This window comes from Tursiops truncatus, chromosome 20 (genome assembly GCF_011762595.2).
Source record: "Tursiops truncatus isolate mTurTru1 chromosome 20, mTurTru1.mat.Y, whole genome shotgun sequence".
Taxonomy (NCBI): Eukaryota; Metazoa; Chordata; class Mammalia; order Artiodactyla; family Delphinidae; genus Tursiops; species Tursiops truncatus.
The window spans coordinates 28,254,371-28,272,687 of record NC_047053.1 but is presented as its reverse complement, the minus strand read 5'-3'; the positions used below and the strand labels follow the sequence as shown (position 1 = coordinate 28,272,687).

Here is an 18,317-nt window from a genome sequence, read left to right as displayed (position 1 = left end):
GTTTACATCCCCCCCACCAACAGTGTTGGAGGGTTCCCTTTCCTCCATATTTTTTTTTTAAATAATCAATCAGTAATGGAGGTTGGATTTTGTCAGATGATCTTTCTGCATGTAATGAGAGATCATACCATTTTTCTTAGTTATGGCAAATTTCATTGATTGATTTTGGAGTATTAAACCAACTTTACTTTCCTGGGGTAAATTCTACTTGGTCATGACCTGGGAGGAGGATGAAAGCCTATTCCCCAGGACGTGCCCCTTTTGTTGAGTTAAGGAGTGTGCACAGGGCAAAGATAAGGGGGCGTGGGGATGGTGGGAGACTCATACCTTAGCGTAGAGAGACTCCAGTGTTAAAATCTGGACTCATCCATTCTCTGTTTCCTACCCACCCTCAACCGTGGGTCCTTACCCATTAAGGAGTCTCCATGTTCCTCTGTCAAGGCAAGGACTTCCCCTTAGGTCATAGTACTCTGGTCCTCAGGGCAGAGGAAAGAACCTGTTGTTTCCACTCCCGAACCTGGCCAGGGTCCAGCACCACTCTCGAAAACTTCTGTTGGCCTTGAGGGGCTGTTTTCCTGCCTGCAGTCCCTGCAGAGAGGACGGCATAACTGGAAAGTTCTCCCTAGCCCCACGCCCTGCTGGAGATGCCTGGCCCTCATCCCCTCTTAGTCTGTCTTTCTGTTACCAGGTCCCAGGCTCCTTCTGTCTCCCTGGGGGTTTCCCACAACTCTTGTTATTTTCTGCTCTCCAACAATTTCACTTCTATGTCTCACTTCTGTGACATCTTCACCGTCAGGTTTGGCCGATGAGATCCTATAGCCCATGTTAATTCTGCTTTGCCTGAAACCAGGATTAACGTCATATTGCAAGAACTGGAAGTCTACTTGTAACAGAGAATTTAACTGTAATACTAGATGCACAAAAATAATAGAGCAATATCTTCCAAGTGCCAAAAAGAAAGAAATTTGGACTTGAGTTCTATATTTAGCCAAATTAACGGTCACACTACTGAAGTCTCCCACAGGGGAAGCACTTAATCCTGAACGCCAGGTGTTTCAAGGTCATCATTTCAATCTTTGGTAATGTTTGACCTCATATTTAGAAATCGAAATAAAACTAATCCAAAACCTCAGATTAGATAAGTCAAATCAAAGTTTACTACTTTGCGGGGGGGGTTGAAGTGGAGGGAGAGATTATTAATTCTTTTGTGAAAAAATTATTATATTTTCCTGGTAAAACTCTCAAACAGAGGGGCATTGATTTTACAGTAAAGCCTCCACCTCCTCAGCCTTTTCCGTTCCATTCCCCAAAGGTAACCACTGTTAATAGGCTTCTGCGTCTGCTTCTAGAATGTTCTATGTATATTTAAAATACACGTGTGCGTGTGCGTGGCGTGTGTGTGTATGTGTGCTTTGCGCGAATTGCATTATGCTGTATATAGTGTTTTGTAACTAGCCCTTTTCCTTCAGCTGCGTATTTTTCTTTATTGCTACATATAGACCTCCCTCCTTAGTCTTAAAGCACCTGCATAAAACACCATTACGTGGATGTACCACAGTAGGGCAAAAATTTTTTGATGGACATTTGGCTTGTTTCTACTCTTTTGGTTGTTGCAAATGAGGCTGAAATGAAGACCCTTGTGCTTTCTGTTCTCCTAAGAATGCATCTGAAGGATAAATTCCTTCCTGGAAGTAGAATTGCTGAGTCAGAGCAAGTGTACATTTTGGATTTTAACTGACATTGCCAAACTGCCATTCCATGGCATGGAGCCAATCTACACGTATCTTTTCACATGCTGACTGGCACTGGCTTTATCAGCCCTTTTAAATTTTAACTAGTCTGTCCGATGGATAAAGATGCTGTTGAATTCTTTTACTTTGAGTTTCACTGCTTCTTAATTTTAGTGTTATTTTGTAGAACTTTGACTCATGGAAGCTTACCACCCATCCCACCCCCACCACCAATAACCACAAGTATAAAGGGGGTTAACTGAATAACCATTAAACATTTGCATAGTCATGTAACTTAACTGTCTTTACCTTTACAATACTACCCTAAACAAATTTGGGAACCATTATTTGAAACTAACAAAAGCTTGAATGTTCACTCTTTAAAATGTTTTAATCTTGTTCAGTAAATAGGAAGTGCAACCTCTCTAGAACAGAGGGTTAAAAATGCCCAACGCTTTTCTGCTCTATGAATTTACCTTCTAAAGAGAACCGAAAGAAGCAGACTAAATTTTTTTCTTTAAAAATACTTACCTTGGGGCTTCCCTGGTGGCGCACTGGTTAAGAATCTGCCTGCCAATGCAAGGGACACGTGTTCAAGCCCTGGTCCGGGAAGATCCCACATGCCGCGGAGCAACTAAGCCCATGCCCCATAACTACTGAGCCTGCACTCTAGAGCCCGCGAGCCACAGCTACTGAGCCTGAGTGCCACAACTACTGAAGCCTGCGTGCCTAGAGCCCGTGCTCCGCAACAAGAGAAGCCACCACAGTGAGAAGCCTGTGCATCTCAACGAAGAGTAGCCCCCGCTCACCACAACTAGAGAAAGCTGCACGGAGCAACAAAGACCCAACGCAGCCAAAAACAAGTAAATAATTAATTTTTTAAAAGAATCCTTACCTTGAAAGCTTTTAAGGGAAAGAGAATGTTTATAAGATTTTACAAGTTCTGTGGAGAAACTTAAAGGCTAAATGTATATACATTTTCCAAAAAGAGAGTACTTAGGAATAAACCTAACAAGAGGGTAAAACAATAACACTTCAATGAAGACTATAAAAGTAGACAAATAAAATGGTACATTGTATTACTCAAGAATGTAAGCTCCGTGAGACCAAGTAATTTGTTAATTGCTATATCCCCAGTGCCAAGAACAGTGCTGGCACAGAGGTGCTCAGGAAATACATGTTGAATGGATGAATGTGCATGGATAGGAAGATTTAATATCATAAGATGCCAAATGTCACCAAATTTGTGTATAAATTGAATACAATATCAATAAAAATCTCAACTGGATTTCTCATGGAACTAGACACTCAAAAATTCACAAGAGAGAAAATATGTTAGAATGTTGAAGATTCTTTTGAAAAAGAAGAATGAGGAAGGAGAATTTATCTCTCGAGAAATCAAAACATATTATAAAGTTGTGGCAACTGCAACGTTTAGGTATCGACATCGGAATTGACAGCTAGACTAGTAGATCAGTAGAATAGAATAATCTAGAAACACACACACACATTTATGGTGAGTGATAAAAGTAGCATCTCAGCTCAGTGGAGAAATGACAGATTATTCAGTTAAAGGCACTGGGACAACTGGTTTTCCATTTGGAAAGAAATGAAGGTAGCTTGGTTTCTTACACTGTTCACACACACAAATTCCAAATGGTGATCTAAATGTGAAAAATCGAAGTATTCAGGTTTTAGAAGAATATACATGTGATTTTTGAAAAAGGGAAGATCCTCTTAAACAAGTCTGAAAAGGAAGATCCAAGAGGAAAAGATTGATTAATTTGACCGCCTCAAAATTAAGACCCTGTAAAAAACATAAATGAAAAGTGACAAGACTGGAAAAAAATATTAGCAACATACATGACAGACGACTGTTCATCCAGAACACACAATAACTTTTGCACTTCAGTAAAAAGAGTGATAATCAATAGGAAACTGGACAAGACCAAGCCCAGGAAATTTACAGAGGAGATAATATGCGTACAATGATGCACAATCTCACTCGTAATCAAGTAAATAAAAATTGAACCAATAATGTGATTCTAATCTTTGCCTATGAGAATTTTACCATTTGGAGGACAGTTTGGTGATATCCGTTAAAAATTTAAAATGCACAAAACCCATGACCGACTTCGCAATCTTTACCCAGGAGAACACGTGTGTGTGAACAAGGAGGCTCTTGCTGCATTGTTTTTAATAGTGAAAAATGGAAAAATGTCGGCTTCCATCAATAGAGGAAGGGTGGCATAGTGGAGGTATACCTCATCTGAAGAATACCGGGTAACAGTCAAAAAAGTGAGATAGTTCTCCAAGGAGCACATGATAACAGATCTGCGAGAGGTATTATTGAGTGAGAGAAGCATGCTGCTGAGCAATGTGTATAATGTGACATCATTTATGGAAAAATCTAGAAGAATATTTCCCACAGATCCATATGTATAAATGAATGTAAAGTAAAAAGGTTTGGAAGGACAAATACAAAAATGACAAAAGTGTTTATGTCTCAGGACTGGGGGAAAGGGACTGTAATTGGAAATGGTGTAATAACCTAATCTAGAGGGAGCTTGAAACTGACCTGTAATATTTTAATTTTATTCAAAAGATATCCAGGTATTAATTACCTGCCTAATTCTAAATTAACTTTTAAAACTTTAAAGAGAGAGAAAACAAAGACTTTGGACTGGGTGCAATTGGGGTGTTTGAGGAGTCACTGCCCCCATCCTCTCCCCAGCTTCCATAAGCCCCCTTCACTCCAACCACACACACACACACACACACACACACAGGAAATCTGGCTGTAATCCCAACTGAACTGTTTCCTAAACAGCATTAAGAAAGAACAAGCTGTTTTGCAAGCAGTAGCAGAGAGAGCCCGTTACCCCATAGACAGTTGGATTTCACCCTAGGAGTGGGGATGTTTGGGAAGGCAAATGGAGAGAAGGAGGGCAGTAGGTGTGGGTGGGTGGAGGGGCTCCCTCAAAGGGCTATAGTCATGAGGTGTAGCAGTCTCATCAGTGCCCTCCAGAGGCCACCCCCAGGATAGGGAGCTAGGGGGTAAGTTGTGGGACAAGGCTTGTCTGAAATATCTCCTCGGGCAGACATTCTCCTTCTGGTTATTCTGCGTGCTGAGAAGCCCTCTGAGCCTCAGTTACACCTGAGCCAGACAAATAGGGCCTCGATGAGGGATCAACAGAGATACAGACTGGGCAGCCTTACAGTGGTCCCACCTGGGCCATTACTAATTGGTTGGAAACATCATAAAGAGCATCTCACATCATCACAGAGCATCTCAAACCTCTGCACACAAACGGAGACCCACAGCCCCTGCCCTGAGCCAAAGGCAGGTGGCTTGGGGATTATAAATCTTGAGAATTCTACCCCCTCCACATGCATAGAGAGTGAAGGGCATTTTAACGTCATCCTTTGAAAAGCCTTTAGTTTTTCATTCATTGCCTCAACACCACCCGTGAGAAATCAGGGCAGGTCTCTTGACGCCCATGAATCACTGCAACGCCTCCTGCCTGGCACATGGCCTCTGGGCCTGTCCCCTCAGTGCACATTCCACTTGGCAGCCAGTGAGCTTCCTAAAATGAACTCTGACCATGCACTTCAGGGCCTTCGTGGCTCCCTGGAGCCTTCAGGACAAGAACTTCTCAGGAGGTCAGCAAGAGCATTGTGTCCTGGGCCTCTGCCTGCCGTATCAGCCTCATCCTGCCCCACCCTGTCCCCCATGGTGGAACTGTCTGGACGAAGCCCACTTGTGTCAAGGCTTTTGCTGTGTCATCCTCTGGGTCCAGAATGCTCTTCCTCCCTGTGTCCAACTTATAAACATTCTTCAAGACAGTCTCAAGCACCAATTCCTCAAAAAAGCCTTCTCTGATGCTCCCAAAGAGCCCTGCACAAGGTTGTTGGGCTGCCATCGGTCTGCATCCCCCTGTGCTCACGGAGGAAAGGGCCTTTGCTCAACGGAGGGCACCCAACGGCCAGCACAGTACCTGTCATGTGCGGGGGCTCGGTACCTACTCATTGAGCAAATGCCTGAGTGAAAGGTCAGCAATAAACCTGCAGAGGCCACTGGGTAAACAGCACTCATTTGTAAGTCAAGAGACCTGACAACTAGAGTTTTCTGAGCTGTGCCACACTGCTGCCCTAGGCAAAGTTATTTCCTTCCCAGACCTCCATCTTTCTCATCTGTGCTATGAGGAACTTGTATTAAATGTCTCTTACCTCTTGGGCTCTGACAATTCCCTTAAAAGAGTAAAGGAACACTAATCGTCAGAGTTGATGAGGGCGATGGGGAACAGGTGCTCCCACGCATGGCTGATGGGAGGGTGAAAGCCTTATAAACGTGGATACCCAAATATGCAGCAATTTTACCTCTAGGACTTTTCACCTAAGGAAATAACTGAAGATGCGACTAGAGATTTAACTCCATGGATAACGACCCTAGTACTGCTTATAACAGTGAAAATAGGAAATGACCCGAGTATCTAACGAGAGAGGATTAGTGAATAAAACATAGTATTTCATACCAAATATTACGCAGACATAGAAACGAAATAAATCTTTTTATTGACAGAGAGATGTCCAGGCTAAATTACGTATTAAAAGTAGATTGTAGGGGCTTCCCTGGTGGCACAGTGGTTAAGAATCCGGCTGCCAATGCAGGGGACACGGGTTCGAGCCCTGGTCTGGGAAGATCCCACGTGCTGCAGAGCAACTAAGTCCTTGTGTCACAACTACTGAGGCTGCGCTCTAGGGCTCGCGAGCCACAACTACCGAAGCCCGCACGCCTAAAGCCCGTGCTCCGCAACGGAGAGTAGCCCCCGCTTGCCGCAACTAGAGAAAGCCTGCGCACAGCAACGAAGACCCAACACAGCCAAAAATAAATAAATAAAATTTAAAAAAAAGTAGATTGTAAAATAATATTTAAAGTAATAGTAAATATTAAAAATAATATATATTTTTGGCCTCACCACGTGGCTTGTGGGATCTTAGTTCCCTGACCAGGGATTGAACCCGGGCCATGGCATGAAAGCGCCAAGTCCTAACCATTGGACTGCCAGGGAATTCCCCTAAAGTATGTTCTTATCACTGCTTAAAATACATATTATATCTACATATAGGATATAAAATTATGAAATGGGGTTATTGGTGAATGGTGGGATTATGGGAAATTATTTTCCTTCCTGCTTCTTATTTATGTGAAAGATGGCAAACCTGGAAAGAAAAAAAATTACACATAACCTCACCTGATTGTAAATATTTTATTTACTTATTCTATAACATTTCATGTATGGAAATAGATGTTACTTACAGGATGAAAAAAGAAGTATTTTCAAAAGCCTATAAAATTCTAGAACCTGATTCACAAAGAGCCATTCGTCCAAGTTCACCCATAGCAAGTACCTGGCAGAACAAGGCTGGAAGAATGGCCTCCCCTCTCATGGGCCCCTGGACTCTGCTTCCTGGCAGATGACAGGATCACTGGGCACATTGGGAAGATGTCTCTGTCCCCTGTTCCTTGGCCAAGATGTGGTCTGGGCATAGAAGGCGAGAGTGAGTGCAGGAGGGTATCTGAAGGTAGGAGGTGTGGGTAGACCAAACAGGACATGGGGGCCACGGCTGGCACGTGCCCAGCCTGACGAGGGCACAGGGAGGTGGACAGACACAGTCATTAGTCGTAGGGTACCTTTTCCTGCTGCGGAATGGCAGTCCCTTGGCCAGTCTTCCCCAGGGCTTCTCCCTCTTCTATTTCAAAAGTTTAATGCAAATCCTAACGACACTGATCTTGTCCCTGGGAGGCACTGGGCTGTGTCACCCAACTGACCACTAACCACAACCAGCTCGCTTCTCTCCTCGTTCCTGAAATCTGGGGGCAGATGGTGGGGATGTTGGAGACAGCCCCCTACCAAAAGCCAAGAGGAAAGGGGATGAAGAGAGGGATAGAGGAAGTTAACCTTGGTCCTCAGCCCACGGCCCCCAGGGTCTTCTTTCCTGTGAAGCCCAACGGTCCCCAGCCAGATTTCCTGTCCCTTTAGCCTTCTCCAAGAATGGAGGGCTGCCCATCAAGGTTGGCCACGGGGTCAGGTTACTGTTGGGGGTGGGGCAAGGTGCCCTGAGGCGGATCGGGCCATCATCACTCCAGGTCTCTCCTTCACCTTCTGTTTCCCATAATTCCTTAGGTTGTCAGTTCCTAACTTTTGTCCCTTTCAAAGGAACCTTGGAGACTCAGTTGAACCAGAATTTTGGAGGGGGTGCGGTTAGTTGTCTGCGCCCCCTGGGGACAGCACTGGTCTAGGCACACAGTGGGGAGCTGAGAAACTCTGGGGGTGCTAAGTTCAAAGGTTGAAGACAGCTCTGGTCCCTCCTCTCCTGCCCGTATCACCCATATCAGAGAACTCTTTCTAAGCACCCCGGGCCCAGGCGGGGAGGAGAGAGAGTTCAGTCTCCAGGGGCGGGCCTCATCTGCCCTGCCCCTCCCCCAGCTTGGAGGACATAAAAGCCCAGATTTAGCTAAGAGGTGATGTCACTGCCGCTGGAGCACGGGAACTTTGGAGGTAGGGTCCTGGACTCCGTCTGTTGGCAGAACCCACTGAGGGGGCACTGGGGGGTGACGGTGGGAGTGAGGGGCCTGGGAGGAGAGGGACATGGGGCTCTCTTCTCCCTAAATGCCCTGTGGGCTTTGGACACTTACTGGGCTTGGGGTCTTGCTGCAGAGATGAAGCTGCCCCTGGGCCTAGCAGGACTCCTGGTCATTCTAGCCATGCCCCAGCCTTCTGAGGGTGCCGCCCCAGGTAACAGTTCAGAAGGAAGGGAAAAGCTGGTGTGTTGGGGGAGGTTTTGAGTCCCCGGGATGCCTTTCCTCAGTGTAAGCCACCCGGGCTCTAGGGCCTGATGGGGGCTTTGGGCCCATTCCTGACCTCGTGACCCCTGTTCTGGGCAGCTGTCCTGGGGGAAGTGGAGACCTCAGTGGTGCTGACCTGCATGGAGGAGGCCAAGCGGCTAGTGGACAAAGCCTACAAGGAGCGGCGGGAAAGGTGGGGCGCCGGGGTACGGCGTGGCTCTGGGCAAGGCTGTCTCAGGCCTTTCAGAGAAGGAACAGACAGTGGGGAATTTGTGGCTGGGCGTGGGGCCCTCTGTCTGTCAGTCTTTTTTTTTTTTTTTGCGGTACGCGGGCCTCTCACTGTTGTGGCCTCTCCCGTTGCGGAGCACAGGCTCCGGACGCGCAGGCTCAGCGGCCATGGCTCATGGGCCCAGCCGCTCCGCGGCATGTGGGATCCTCCCGGACTGGGGCACGAACCCGTGTCCCCTGCATCGGCAGGCGGACTCTCAATCACTGCGCCACCAGGGAAGCCCTGTCAGTCTTTTTATCTCTGGGTGCGAGAACATTTTCCAAACCATGCCTCCCGTGGCCTGGCCTCTGGGCACCCAGGTCCAAACCCCGTTTAAAAAGAGAAACCTGCTTCCTAACTGTGGGTCTGTCTACACTGTCCTCTGTGTCCAGAACCCTGGGCTGGGGCTGTGCTGAGTGTCTCTGCCTCCCTTCTCTGGCCCTCCCTCCTCCCTCCCCCAAGCAGCATCAAGCGGCGGCTTCACAGTGGCTCGGCCAGCCCCATGGACCTCCTGTCCTACTTCAAGCAGCCAGTGGCAGCCACCAGGACAGCTGTGAGGGCAGCTGACTACCTGCACGTGGCCCTAGGCCTGCTGGAGAGGAAGCTGCGGCCCCTGTGGCCAGGCCGCTTCAATGTCACGGGTACCATTCCCTCTACATCCCCAGACCCTCGCTCAATCCCAGTGGCTCCCCCAACCCCTCTTTCCAGGGGGTCTCAGCAGGCATCCTAGCGTCCCCTCCATGTCCTCACATCACACCCCCTAACCGAGGCTCCCCAGCAGAGGATAGAAAATAGGGTCTCAGCTCCCACTCGCCCCCTACTTTCCCGGCCCCGCAGACGTGCTGACACCTGCCCAGCTGAATCTGCTGTCCAAGACTAGCGGCTGCGCCTACCAGGACCTGGGGGTGAGGTGCCCAGAGGAGGACCAGTACCGAACCATCACCGGGCAGTGCAACAACAGGTGCGGCCGCTGGGGACCTCCCCTCGGCGGGCGGGTGGTGGCTAGAGGGGGGTGGTCCCGGCCACATGGCGTCAGCGCCCTGTTCCCCCACCCCTGCAGGCGCAGCCCCACGCTAGGGGCCTCCAACCGCGCCTTTGCGCGCTGGCTGCCGGCGGAGTACGAGGATGGCTTCTCCCTGCCCTTCGGCTGGACGCCCGGGGTCAAGCGCAACGGCTTCCCGGTGCCCCTGGTGAGCCCTGGCCCGCGGAGTGGGAGAGGCCCGGCCGAGGCCAGGGCCCCTGACTCCCCGTGTCCCGCAGGCTCGCGCCGTCTCGAACGACATCGTGCGCTTCCCCACGGAGAACCTGACCCCGGACCAGGAGCGCTCGCTCATGTTCATGCAGTGGGGCCAGCTGCTCGACCACGACCTCGACTTCACCCCCGAGCCAGCCGCCCGTGTCTCCTTCCTCACTGGCATCAACTGCGAGACCAGCTGCCTGCAGCAGCCTCCCTGCTTCCCGCTCAAGGTACTCCCTCCCTGCCCCACCGGCCAGCCTGCCGGGTCGCGGGAGGGGCAGCGTTCCCGGAAGGGAACACCTCCCTCCCTGCCCAGCCTTCCTTCCCTGGCTCCCAGCAAGGCTGGCCCTGAGCCCCCATCCCCCGCCACTCTGGGCTAGGGACCTTCCCACCGTCCCTCAAACCTCTGTGTGCAGGTGCCGGGGGCTCAGTCCTCCTCCCTCCCCACTCACGGGCTCCCTCTCCCCAAGCCCACATCACACAGAGGCTGGGTTTTGGGGTTGGAGCAGGGCTGAGAGTGGGCTGGTTGGTCGAGGCACGTGCAGAGTAGGTAGACGAGGGGAGAAAGAAGGAAGGAGGATCCGAGAGAGAGGGAGAGAGACACAGGGGCCAAAGGGAGAGAGACACAGGGGCCAGAGTGAGAGAGAGGAAGGGGAAAGGGAGAGGAGGCCCCCGGAGAGTGTAGAGACCAGATCTAGAGAACAGAGGAGGGAGGAGCAGAGACAGAAAAGAGGAGAGAAAGGAGGTTTGGGGGGAGGGGTCAGAGGACTGGCCACACCCCCTTCAGCGGGCCCCACATCCCCCACGCCAGCATCCTACTCGTCACCCCTCCAGCGTGGAGGCGCTCTGCTGGTGGAAACTCAGGCTGATCCCCTGGGGGCCTTGAGACGCCTTCCTGCCGGCCGAGGGGGCCGAGGAGCTCCATTTTAGTATCTGGGTTGCCCCCTCTGGTCCTGGGCTCTAGGCTGCTTCCGAGGTGGGAATTAAGGCCTTCAGGAGGGTGGGCGGGGGAAAGCCACTCCTGATCTCTGTCCCTGTCCTCGGCGCGCCCGCCGGGCCTCTCTCTGTGCCGCAGATCCCGCCCGATGACCCCCGCATCAAGAACCAACGCGACTGCATCCCTTTCTTCCGCTCCAGCCCGGCCTGCAAAGGGAGCAACATCACCGTCCGCAACCAGATCAATGCGCTCACCTCCTTCGTGGACGCCAGCATGGTGTACGGCAGCGAGGACCCCTTGGCCATGAAGCTGCGCAACCTGACCAACCAGCTGGGGCTGCTGGCCGTCAACACCCGCTTCCATGACAACGGTCGGGCCCTGCTGCCCTTTGACAACCTGCACGATGACCCGTGCCTGCTCACCAACCGCACCGCGAACATCCCCTGCTTCCTGGCAGGTCAGTCTTGGGCAGGGACCTGGGCTGACGCAGGGGCGCCCCCTACCGGAGCCACAGCGGGCCCGTTTGAGAGCCCCTTGTGGGTTTGCATTTAGAGAGACTGTCCTCATCAGCTTCATGATATTAATCCAGTTGCCTTGGTAACAAGTTGGATGGAGCCAGAGAGGCGAAACAGAAACAAAACCCCAAACCAACAAAAACAATAACCCCAGACCTAAGAAGGAGACTCAGGGCTGGCCAAGGAGCGAGCCTCTGTCCATCTGTTCAGCCCTTTCTCGGTCGCTCTCTTTCCCTCTGGACTCTGGGAGAGAGGAAAGTTGAGTCCTCCAGGAACAGGGAACTGAAGGGACAGAGAGCAACATGGCACCCTCACCCTCTAGAATCACAGTATCCAATATGGTAGCCACTAGCCACACATGGCTATTTTCATTTACGTGTAAGTTAATTTAAATGAACTTAAATTAAAAACAAGATTCCTCCACTGCACTAGCTACATTTCAAATGCTCAACAGCCTCGTAGGCTAGTGGCTTCCATATAGGACAGCTCAAATGTAGAACATTTCCATCTTCATGTTCTATTGGACAGAGCTGCTCCAGCACATCACCGCCTATCCACCTTGATTCCCTGTAATGAGAGAGGGTGGGATTTTCGATTTAAACAGCTGGCATTCCTGGGGATGTGGTTGGGGCAATGATGGTGGTAGTGCCCAGAAATTTTACACTTTTACGTTTAAACCCAACAGTGGGTCTGAGGCCTTTCTTTCTCCACCTCCTGGTGGCTCCTGATGGGTGGGCCCTGGGGAGGAGAATCAAGGTCAGCACCAGTGTGGGCTTTTCTGGGCTAATGGGGGAAGAGCAGCACTCCTTGGCCTCCTCATGGGGTTGAGCCACATGTTCCCAGCCTGGATGGTCGTGACCTCTGTCAGGTTGTGGGAAGAAAAGCTGCTCTCAGAGAATATCCTTCTCGACAAACTTTAGAGCTGTGGAGGACTGAACCCAGGGTCCTGCAGAAATGGGCTTGGCCCTAACCCTCTGGTACTTCCAGAGCAGGTTTAGGGGAGGACTTGAGGGATCAGAGGGTCACACTTCATTCTTTTGCACAGTCTCAGGGGTGGACTTCAAACATCCTGTGCCCTGGCTCCCTGCCCTGAGTAGGCTGCACAATTAGCATGCAGTAAGGTGCGGATGGCAGTTCTGAACAGATGGTACTGGCTTTCTAGAGTCCTGTGTTAAGAAGGATTCTGAGGTTGCATCCAATTTTAGCAGGAGAGAGGGCTGTGATCATTCACTGTGTCTCACATGGACAGGAAAATAGGGAGAGCCAACGTGCATGCTACTTTCTGGCCTTCCCTGAATCAAGAGAATAAGTCAATCAAGCTGTATTCATGGATCTCCTATTTTGTACCAGGCACTGTGTTAAACCCCATGTGTCTAGGTATACATTGGGTGGGAGGGTCAGATACAAAAAGGCATAAGCCATGGTCCTTGTCCTCAAGGTGCTACCAGTCTCAGGTGTGGGAAGGTGGCAAGTCTTGTGTCAGATCTGGTGCTTAGTGAATGAGCATCTCTGACCAGCAGTGCCACTAAAGAGAGGAAGAGCTATTATGGTGGACCAGGGCATCAAGGCAGGCTTCCTAGAGGAGGTGTAAACTGAGCATGGCGTGGAAAGATGGGTGCAGAGGAGGGCTGGGTAGGGGGCATTTGAGGCCTTGGCTTGGGAGAGAGTTTCAGTGGAGCAAGTCCTTTCTGGGAGGGAGGTCTTAGGAATGACAGTAGCTCTTGCTTCCCCAAGGGGACAGCCGCTCAAGTGAGATGCCTGAGCTCACCTCCATGCACACACTCTTTCTGCGGGAGCACAACCGGCTGGCCACAGAGCTCAAGCGCCTGAACCCCTGCTGGAATGGAGAGAAGCTCTATCAGGAAGCCCGAAAGATCGTGGGAGCCATGGTCCAGGTAGGCGGTCCTGCGCGTCAGTGATGCCAGGGGTCGGCAGACTTGGGATCCAGACATGCCTTTGCCACATCTTATCAGTGCAAATTAACCCTCATGAGCTTCAGTTTCTTCATCCATGATACTGTAAGGATTAAAGGACACATATGAAAACACCTGGCAGATACTAAGCACCTGACAAGGGTCACTTGCCTTCCAACGCCTCTTTCCCAGGCTTGCTGACCTTTCTACTGATACTTTCCTGTCCCCCAGGAATGGTACTGGGAGGTTTAAACAGGTGGTTCTAAAGTGCCTGGCGCACAGTAGCTGTTCAGTAAATGCTTCTCCTTTCCTTCATCTCATCATCACCCTTGGCTCCTTTGCACACCTTCTCTTCTTTAGAGCTCTATCACAGGTCACCTGCTCTCCTTATCCTCGCTTATCCATGGGGGGGTGTTCTCTGAACTTTTTTTGAAATGTTTAAATGCTTTATTTATTTATTTATTGGCCGCACTACATGGCTTGCGGAATCTTAGTTCCCCGACCAGGGATTGAACTCGTGCCCCCTGCAGTGGAAGCAGAGGGTCCTAACCACTGGACCTCCAGGGGATTTCCCTTCTCCCAACTTTTGATGCTCCAGCATCCCCATTGTCTCCCCAAGACATAAACACACACACACACACACACACACACACACACACACGCACATGCACACCCCTTGTTAATACTCCTTGACCCTGGAGGAGAGAGAGTTGCTGGAGCTGAGGATGAGTTTTCAATTTGTACTAAGAAAGTGAGATTCATTTAAACCTCAGAGGAAATTCCAGAGTCTAGAATCTAGAGTGGGACTGTTCCATCTCTTTTCTTTTCACTGGGAGAAAGCATCTAGGGTGGCCCTTTTCCATTTTGCTTCCCCTCCTCCTACAGGCAATATATTGAACCCTACTGTGAGCCAGGAACTTGCTGGGCACTGAGTAATTTCAAGAGAAATGAGACACCACCCTTGCCCTCAAGGAGCTAATAAGTTTGTAGGAGAAATGGGACCATGGGTAACAAGGGCAAGGGAGCTACTGCAAGGAGTAACAAAGCCCTTTTTTTATGTAATACTTTAGGGCAGAGAGCAGCATAATTACCTGTAATTTACATTTGAGGAACTGGGGCTCAGAGAGGTTAATAACTGGCCCAAGGGCACACAGCAGGCAAGCACTAGAGCTCTGTTTATGCCATGCGGTGCCACTCTGTGAGACTCAGCTCTAGTGCTGTGGGAGGCAAATCTCTGGCCTTATACGAGGGAGGGATCCCCTGAGTCAGGAGCAGGTGAAGAATCTGCTGGGCGGGATGAGTGGAGAGGCTGCTCTGCGTGACTTTTCTTTAGATCATCACTTACCGAGATTACTTGCCCCTGGTGCTGGGGCCGGAGGCCATGAGGAAGTACCTGCCCGAGTACCGCTCCTACAATGACTCGGTGGACCCGCGCATCGCCAACGTCTTCACCAACGCCTTCCGCTATGGCCACACCCTCATCCAGCCCTTCATGTTCCGCCTGAACGATCAGTACCAGCCTATGCAGCCCAACCCTCGTGTTCCGCTCAGCAAGGTCTTTTTTGCCAGCTGGAGGGTTGTGCTGGAAGGTGAGCGGGACCTAAGCCAGGAGTGAGTTAGCTGGCAGCCGAGGGTGGGATGGGGGTGGGCTTCGTCACAGGGAACTAGGGTGGACCAGATCCTCTTTCCTTCCATCTTTGGGGATCTGATCTGACTCTCCAGCCTCTGACTTTCAAGCAGAGCTCACCTGACTCTGGTGAACTCTGGTGGAGATGGCTTGTAGGAGCTGGCTCCTTCCTGTGTGTTGTACTGAATAATCCTCAGTGACCCAGGAGGCCAGGGGCTGGGAGCACCTGAGCCTTGCCAGTCTGAATGGCATTACCCCCCGAGACCTCAAAGCCTCAGTGAGGACCTGCCCGCTGGGGACACCTTGGCACCAGAGCCGCACATGCCCAGCCCTGTTCTGCAATCCCCCGGTTCTGCCTGACTCTGGTCTGAGCTCTGATACCGAGCCAGATCCTTCCCCCAACCTTGCTCCTCTCGCCCCAGGTGGCATCGACCCCATCCTCCGGGGCCTCATGGCCACCCCTGCGAAGCTGAATCTGCAGAACCAAATCGCGGTGGATGAGATCCGGGAGCGGCTGTTTGAGCAGGTCATGAGGATCGGGCTGGACCTGCCCGCTCTAAACATGCAGCGCAGCCGGGACCACGGCCTCCCAGGTGAGGGCCCCGCCCCTCCCCACCTCCCACTCCAGGGCCTGCCCTCTCCAGTGCCCCCAGCTGCCCAGGGCTCCCCCGAACCCCCAGAACGTTGCTCTTAGGATGCGGTCTGAGGTCAGGCCCCTACCTCTCCCTGGGCCCATCTGCCCCATTTCCAGCACCTCCCACCTCCTTTGTGTTGCTGTAACCCTCCAACTTAGAGCATCATCGTAATAACCACAAGCCCCTGCCCACAGTCTCAAAATCTGTCTCCATCTCATTTCACTTTGCTTCATTTTACATGAATTCTGAGGGGAAGAGATTATTATCACCTCCATTTTACTGATGAGGAAACCGAGGCTTGGAGAAATTCAGAATCTGCCCAGGTTCTCCAGCCACGTCCATGACAGAGCTGGAATGGGAGCCCAGATCAGCCTCACGCCACGCCCGTGCCTGTGTCATAGGACAGCTGGTGTGGCCGATCCTTCTAGACACACTGCACCCATCACGGGTCTGAGATCTCCACAGGGGGCCGGGAGATGCCAGCAGGAGTTATGGCGATTGAGGATTTACCGTAGGGTGGGAGGACAGGGGAGAAAGAGAGGCTCCTGGAGAGACCCAGCTGTCCCCAGGCCCCTGGAGAGGCCGCAGGGTTCCCTGTGGGGTTTATAGCCTGGTGGCAGCCCCTCTGTGTCCTCCCCTCCCTCAGGTACCTCAGTACGTGGCCTCGCTGTGTTGGGAAGGTGGCCTTTCTGGGACCCACCCACGGGCGTCTCTCCCCTCCCCCCATACAGGCTACAATGCCTGGAGGCGCTTCTGCGGGCTTCCGCAGCCCAGCACGGTGGGCGAGCTGGGCACGGTCCTGAAGAACCTGGACCTGGCGAGGAAGCTGATGGACCAGTACGGCACGCCCAACAACATCGACATCTGGATGGGTGGTGTGGCCGAGCCCCTGAACAGCAAAGGCCGCGTGGGCCTGCTGCTCGCCTGCCTCATCGGGACCCAGTTCAGGAAGCTCCGCGATGGCGATCGGTGAGGACGGAGGCCGAGGGGCTCGGGCCCGCTGCGCGGCGGTGGGCCTGTCCCTTACCCTCGGGGGCCCCAGCTTCCTCCTGCTAGAAGGAGTGCGTTCTGGGGAGCCTCAGGGTCATCCCTAATGCGCCCTGAATCTGTTGGGGGCGCAGCAAGGAGGCACCTGGACCCCTGGTTGTAAAGGAGGGAAGAGAGAAAATGCCACTCGTAGTCACTTCTTCTCCGGGTCCCGGGCACCGCCGATCTCTGTTGAAAGGTCCCATCCTCGCTTTCCCATGGCTGCTCCTGGGGTCCTGACGTCTATCACACCCAGTTCTACCCTAGCCTGAATCGCGCCTTTGGTATCATTTTTAAAAGGTGTCCCACTCCAGGTGGACAAATTATAAACCACCCCCAAGGGCCTTTCTCCCCACGTGGATGTAGCCCTGGCTACATTGTGAATGAGTGGGGGCCTGGCTCCTGGTCTGTCATCAGCGGTGCCCGGAGGCTGCTGGGGTGTGGGTGGGGGAGGCAGCTGGGCAGCTGTGAGTGGGGCTCTATTTGTTTGAACCTCCCTGGGCTGCCTGAGGGCCTGGAGCTCCCCCGTGCTGTGGGGCCGGTGTCTGCCATGGTCCTCTGTCATCCGGGAGCATCTCCAGCCAGTGGATGCCCTCCCGGCCCAGGAGGGCCTCAGGCATGATGGCCAGCGGTGTTCCCGTGCAGGTTTTGGTGGCAGAACAAGGGCGTGTTCAGCCCGCAGCAACAGCAGGCCCTGGCCAAGATCTCCTTGCCCCGCATCATCTGTGACAACACAGGCATCACCGTCGTGTCCAAGAACAACATCTTCGAGTCCAACACGTTCCCTCGGGACTTTGTCAACTGCAGTGCACTCCCTGCATTGGACTTGGGTTCCTGGAGGGACAGGGACTAGAGGCTGGGTAAGGGGGTGCAGTGGTGAGGTGAAGGTTGGGCATACCTGGGCTGGCCAATTGGAACTACAGAGATCTCCCTTCCCTAGGTGGGCCCATCCCTGTTCTGGGTGCCAGCCAGAAAAACCAATGACTATACATTCATTCATGTGTGTGTGTGTGTGTGTGTACGTGCGCAATGAATATAAATTGCATTTTGTGTGTGTGTGTGAACATGGGTAGTATTTTGTGTGCATTGGGTTCAAATCCTGCCTCTGCAGCTCACCAGCTATGTGACCTTGAACAAGTTCCTCAACCTTTGCTAAGCCTGAATTTTCTTCTCTGTAAATAACAGCTATCACGGCTCCTTAGAAGGTCCATTTGCATTCTCTAGTACTCGGTTTATTGAGCACTTACTACCTGCCAGGCACTGTGCTAGGCATGGGAAACATACAGAAAAAGTCAGACACCATTTCTGCCCTCACGGAGCTTATACCTTGAGAGGGTCCGGGTAGCAGAGGTGAACCAGCGACCCCGGAGGAGTGGCTAGTAGCAGTGGGGCTGTGGGTGGTGGTTGAGTTATGGGCCCGTGCGAGCCAGGCTCAGTCCCTGGCTGCCCTTTGTCTTCCTTACTCTCTTCTCTTGCTTTTTCACAGGAGCCTGCCTGGAGAGGGACTGGGGCCCACTGGCCCTTTTGTACCATTTGTTTGTACCTGATGATTATGAGAATAAAACATCACTGATGGGGA

The 18,317-nt window shown here is 51.7% G+C and overlaps 1 protein-coding gene across 1 annotated transcript; it reads left to right on the top strand.

Annotated features, from left to right (window-relative positions):
• The first annotated feature begins 8,436 nt into the window (after positions 1–8,436).
• Positions 8,437–18,317, top strand: MPO (myeloperoxidase). Its single transcript, XM_033847246.2, has 13 exons — positions 8,437–8,530; positions 8,680–8,773; positions 9,314–9,489; positions 9,686–9,809; positions 9,909–10,038; positions 10,109–10,315; positions 11,161–11,479; positions 13,272–13,432; positions 14,784–15,039; positions 15,500–15,670; positions 16,444–16,681; positions 17,384–17,598; positions 18,225–18,317. Exons 1-12 carry the CDS (start codon positions 8,455–8,457, stop codon positions 17,589–17,591), a joined length of 2,160 nt encoding a protein of 719 aa, XP_033703137.1. The 5' UTR covers positions 8,437–8,454; the 3' UTR covers positions 17,592–17,598; positions 18,225–18,317.

What these genes read in the sequence shown, in the direction of transcription:
- MPO (XM_033847246.2), top strand. Translation starts at nt 8,455, where the DNA reads ATGAAGCTGCCCCTGGGCCTAGCAGGACTCCTGGTCATTCTAGCCATG. An exon ending in ACCGGGCAGTGCAACAACAG is followed by an intron (nt 9,810 to 9,908) that starts GTGCGGCCGCTG and finishes CCACCCCTGCAG; the next exon opens with GCGCAGCCCCACGCTAGGGG. An exon ending in CCGGGACCACGGCCTCCCAG is followed by an intron (nt 15,671 to 16,443) that starts GTGAGGGCCCCG and finishes CCCCCCATACAG; the next exon opens with GCTACAATGCCTGGAGGCGC.